This window comes from Haemaphysalis longicornis, unplaced genomic scaffold (genome assembly GCF_048455015.1).
Source record: "Haemaphysalis longicornis isolate Haplotype H1 unplaced genomic scaffold, Haemaphysalis longicornis Haplotype H1 scaffold_4, whole genome shotgun sequence".
In the NCBI taxonomy this organism is placed as follows: domain Eukaryota; kingdom Metazoa; phylum Arthropoda; class Arachnida; order Ixodida; family Ixodidae; genus Haemaphysalis; species Haemaphysalis longicornis.
In genome coordinates this window covers 66,437,191-66,442,819 of record NW_027526361.1, presented here as the reverse complement: position 1 = coordinate 66,442,819, position 5,629 = coordinate 66,437,191, and the positions used below count along the sequence as shown (strand labels likewise).

General features: G+C 48.5%; 1 protein-coding gene across 1 annotated transcript; it reads right to left on the bottom strand.

Annotated features, from left to right (window-relative positions):
- Positions 1-1,494: 1,494 nt before the first annotated feature.
- LOC144179783 (uncharacterized) lies at positions 1,495-2,768 on the bottom strand. Its single transcript, XM_077708219.1, has one exon. The coding sequence runs from the start codon at positions 2,719-2,721 to the stop codon at positions 1,495-1,497; it is 1,227 nt and encodes a 408-aa protein (XP_077564345.1). The 5' UTR covers positions 2,722-2,768.
- Between the last annotated feature and the right edge of the window lie 2,861 nt (positions 2,769-5,629).

Genomic DNA, 5,629 nt, shown 5'->3' with positions numbered 1-5,629 from the left:
CCAAGCGCGTGTTGTGTTCCCGAAATGTGCGACCAAAAATGACGATATCGTCGAGGTAGCACATGCACACTTCCCACTTGAGGCCCCGAAGTACCGTATCCATGAAACGCTCAAACGTAGCAGGGGCGTTACAGAGTCCAAAGGGCATAACATTAAATTCAAATAGTCCATCGGGTGTGATAAACGCTGTTTTTTCTTTATGGTCGGGGTTCACGGGAATTTGCCAGTAGCCTGATCGCAAGTCAACTGAAGAGAAGTACGAAGCCGAATGAAGACAATCTATTGCATCATCTATGCGGGGAAGAGGGTAGACGTCTTTTTTAGTAATTTCATTGAGGCGCCGATAGTCAACACAGAAGCGCCATGACCCGTCTTTCTTTCTGACCAATATCACCGGAGCTGCCCAGGGACTTGAAGACTCTTGAATCACGCCATTCTGCAACATGTCTCGTACTTGTTCATTGATAATCTTGCGCTCGGATGGTGAAACGCGGTACGGCTTTTGTCGAATGGGCTGGGCTTCCCCAGTATGTATTGAATGGTGGGTCCGTGTGGGCGGTATTGACGAGCATCGACGTGTTCGCCCGAAGTCAAATACGCGTGAGTATTGTGCAAGCACGGCAACCAACGCATGGCATTTTTCTGGTTCAAGGGATTCGTCGATCATACTTTGCAATTTGGCAGGGTCCACCGGGGAAGGATCAGTGGACGGATTTATGGCTTCGGACAAAACTCCTACTGAAGTTGAAACATATTCGATCGCTTCGGCAAGTTTCAGCCCGCGTGGAAGTAGAGTGGGTTCGGGCGAAGAGTTGATAGTCCACACAGAGGTTTGTCCCCTGTTTACCGTAACAACCGATCGAGGCACCAATACATTTTTCTTTGCACGGTTTAGGGGAATCGGCTCCAGCAAAGCTTCAAATTTATCCAGATCAGTTCCCGTGCAAAGGACTGACACGAATGCGGCTGACCGCGCCAGCATGATGGTGTCGCTCAATACGCAGAGTGTGCGGGTGGTATCGGGAGAAGAATCTTCTACAAGGGCAGAGAGGGCGGTCCCGTCCACATATATCTCCCCATTACGACAGTCAACTGTGGCACCACACTGCTTCAAGAAGTCTAGACCTAAAATCACATCGTGAGTTGACCGCGGCAATACTGCAAACTCCGCCCTGAATGTGTGGCCGCCAAACGAAACAGTCACTGAGCAGATTCCAAGTGGGCATAGGGACTCACCACCGACACCTTGAAATGTTACCATTTTGTCCCAGTGAAACATTACTTTGCGGCCAAGGCGGGATTTAAACGCGGAACTCATTACCGACACTGTTGCGCCCGTATCAATCAAAGCCATCGTTCGGGTGCCATCGACTAATACTTCCACTGTGTTTTTTAGCATTGATACAGGCGAAGGTAGTTCCCAGTTAGGCTGTCCGGTAAGAGGCATTTCACGTGACAGTTGTGCCGCGGCCTCACCTCCATTAGCCGCGCTGGCTAGTTTTCCGGCGGCGGTGACCGACGCCGGGGTGATGGTGAACGCCGCTGTCGTGAAGCGGGTGGGGTCAAGCTGCGGTCAGAAGCCGGTGAATTGCGGCGCGGTGGTGCCTCGGAGAACAAAGCTGTTGGCAGGCGAGTGTCGTAGCGGGCAATTCGGGCGTTCGGGCGGTTCCACATGGGAGTTTGCTGGTACCGTGGCGCTTGGCGGCGACAGCGGCAGTAGCGAGAAATGTGTCCCTCAAAACCACAGTTGTAGCAAACGGGAAGGTCACGCTCACGGGGAGGGAAGGATCTCTCGTAGACGCCATCAAAACGGCGATCATAAGCCGGGCGCTGAAGACGCTGGTCGTAAGTTGGACGTTGAGGGCGCCGAGAGAACTGCTGGACATCGTGGCTGTAGCGTGGTGAATCCCAATTGTCGAGGCGCTGCGGGCTTTCATTGCGAGGCGTATAGCTCGGATCACGGAACTGAGCACTCGAAGGGGAGAGGCTATTGGCCTGTACATCTTGCAGCACGTAACTTTCGTGAACGTGCAAGCCGTCAGTATAGCGCCGAGGCTCTTGGTGTCGCAGCAACTCCTCGCGGACGATGCGCCGGATAGTTTCAGCGAAGTCCGGTGGTGGGGTCACATCAACGCTTGCCACAGTAGTTACATTAGCCAAGCGACCGAACTTTGGCGTAATACGACGCTTCTTCAACGCCTCGAAGGTTCGACAGTGCTGGACAACGTCTGACGCGGATTCCAACTTTTCACCCCCTATCAAAAAGTTGTAGGCGTCTTCAGCGATCCCCTTCAATAAGTGACCCACTTTATCGTCCTCAGACATTTGCGCGTCGACGAGTCTGCAGAGCTTTAGCACCTCTTCAATGTAGGTGGTGCATGTCTCACCTGGGACTTGGGCGCGATGCAGCAACGTCTGTTCAGCCTGCTTCTTCTTTCCGACGGAGTCGCCAAAGCGGGCTGAAATTTCTTCGACGAAACGGTCCCAGGTTGTGAGCTTGCTTTCGTTGTTCTCAAACCAGGTCAGGGCAGTCTCATCTAGCGAGAACACGACGTTCGCGAGTTGTGCAGCGGTATCCCAGCGGTTGTACCGGCTCACTCGCCGATAGTGCGTCAGCCATTCCTCAACGTCCTCATCGGCGTTCCCAGTAAACATTCGGGGCTCTCGAGGGGGATGCCAGCCAGGCGTGGGGGCCGGTACAGTGTTCCCACGTTGAGGCATCGTAGGAGACAGCGGTGGCAGACCCGCGACACGTCGGCTGCGGCGGAAATCCTGAAGGCCCGACGTGGCGTACCCAGCACCTCCACCAAACTGTTATGAGATGGATTTATTTACAGTGAGGTCGGACGGTGTAGGACGAGCGCAGATGGTAGAGCGGTCCGTGAATGATGGTGCCAAGCCGGAGTGCAACCTCGTTCTCCTCTTCTTCCAATAAGCTTGCTCAGATGGTTGACCGTTGAAATGTCATAAACGCATCCGCGAATATACGGCACTGATGGTGTGCGTAACATTATCTAAATTGGCCGCTGAGAGTACTGTATTATTGCGCCGAGTTTTCTTCAATTGTCCTAAATAGTTCACACTTGTTTTAAACTTTACAGAATTTCTGTTAGCGTGGTTACATAAAATGGCTGTCTCTCTTGTTTTATTTAATCCCGGAACAAATTATACTAGGGATAATTTAGAAATATTTCTAACGAAGCTACACGTGTGTGCGGGTTTGTTCGAACAATATCGTAAGTCGACATATATAACTCAATACTGTTATCCTCCATTACAGCTTCGCTGGTATTTCATCTTCAAGAATTAGTCATTCCAGACGGACGCGTGCATCCGTGCCTAACTAGAACAGATAGAAAATGAAAGCCCTTCCACTAAAGTTATTTGTTGTTTTTGTAAGGCACGAATGTGCACCTTGATCTTTTTCAGGATTGACTCATTTTTATGCACTTTTAGCTGTTTATTTTTTATTCGTACCATTACAGTACTTACATACCTTTTGTAAGATGGCGTGTTACTCAAACGCGTAAAGTTTTAAAGTATTCTGCCGTGCTTTCTGTTTTATTCGCGCTCCTCCGGTGCAACATAGGTAAATTTACATTAAGCAACCGAATGCTTCAGTACGTTCAATGTACGGGATTTGGCTGCTAGAATTCTTATTTCATTTTGAGGCTGGCAGCAACGGGCTCTATAGGGATCATCAAAGCTGTACTCGATGGTTTTACTGTTTTTGTTTAAGTTCGTTATCTCGAAAGCGTCTTTCTTTCATCCGCTTTACGTAGCTCAACCTATATATCTGAAGAAGACTGCGCAATATATCCCGCATAATTTAACAGTGCTGAACAGATTTTGATTGTTACAGGTAGTCCCAGCTTTCTCGCGAAAATAAAAAGCAAAAATTGCAATTGTTTTGATGCTTCTTACCCCTTACTCTGATTTAGTCTTTCAATACCCAGAGCTAGCAGCCCTTTTGAGAAATACCAAACGGGCGTTATCTAGCGTTGCTTCACCATTTAAGCAACGTATTTTGCACAATGTTTGTTGGGCGTACAATGCAACCTAATTTAGAACTGCAGCCGCCAACACGTTTAATCTACTTAGCATGGACTTGTGAAATCGGGCTCCACGCTGTCGCTCTTTTGTCTTATCTTAGCTTTTTTTCTTGCGGGCGAAACGTTTGCAAAGGTTGCAAGCATTGCTCTTTTTGTAATCTTTTTATTTGCGCTGAAGATACAAGAGGGCGCCCTTTACGTAAAGGTCATTAGAGGCTTTTGTGATGCTCCGTGCAACAGCTGGTTCAGGCGACTTCGTCTTGGGACGAAATCAAGCGACAGCTCGTTCTCTAGTTGTAGATGAAGCAAGAGGCACGTAGTGTGCGATTCTTTGTAAAAACTTGGGCGCCTGACGTCATGTTGTGTGGCCATTCAGAGACCAGTGACGACGGTGGCGTCAACTGTGACTAGTGGGTAAAATATTCAGCTGTGTATATATTTTTATTTTCCCCTTTTATCGGAGACAGAATACTTTACGTGTAATGGGGGGGGGCATGAGTCCTTGATTTATTGCTTGACCCTGAGAAAAGTTTCTATTTGTTGCCGGCTAGGGGCCGGTGGGCATATCACTATATCTTACGCTGTAGTTGTGCGATTTATATATTTAATGCGCGGTACATTACCCTATGCACCGTATTGTCCAGAAAAACTTGTACAGTTTCAAAATTGGGTCAGCTAGGACGGATGGCTAAATGCTTGTGAGGAAGGGTGATGGTATGTTTAGCAGATTCTGCATAAGGGGCTCTACTGATCCAACAGTGCTTCAGATGCCTGACTCACGTGCACAGGCGTGCGCCGTACAGATGTGCTAACAGCCATATATTAATCCTCAAAAACCAGGCGCAGTCATTGTTGTTTGTGCGAAGGAAGATTACAAGGAGAGAAGCGAGCAGGAAGGCCGAGAAGTTGGCCATGGCGTAGAGCCCGGTTTGCTACTCGGGCTGTTCAGGGGATGAAAGAGAGGGCAGGCAAAAAGGAGAGCTTAAGAGCCCCGGCAAAAGTGGAAAGGGTGACATAGTGATGGGGACACAGGTGAGAAGAGGGAAGGGAAGAGTGCATTGAGATCATCAACAAAAGTATGCCACGCAATAGGGATCCCACTGGCCTGTACCTACATAAAGGTTTGGCCAAAAAGGTGAATTGAGCCCGAAACTGCAGCAATTTAGCGCGAACACTAACTTAAAGCCAGACGCGGGCATGATGAAATAACATATTCGCCCCTGTCATTGCGTCCGTGGCCAACATCGCCCTGCCCGTCACGTGATTTATACCGTTATCCTTATAGACTCCACCCAATGTCTTCGAGAAAGCGGCCTTGTCGCACATGCGAAGTGGATTGTTGTAGGCCAAGCGTGAGTTGCCTAATTTATTTAAACACTGACTTCTAGCGATGGCTGGAAGTGATATTACAGTAAAACGACAGTAGTGACTTTACTGTAACGATTACAGGTGAAAGTTTCGCGAAATCTGCATTATTGTGGAAATGTAGGGCGTTACAAAGTTCGCCATTTTCCGTAATTTTTTTATGTATTTTTTAATTTCAGGTTTTTCAAAATTTTGTTTGACCAATCATCTCA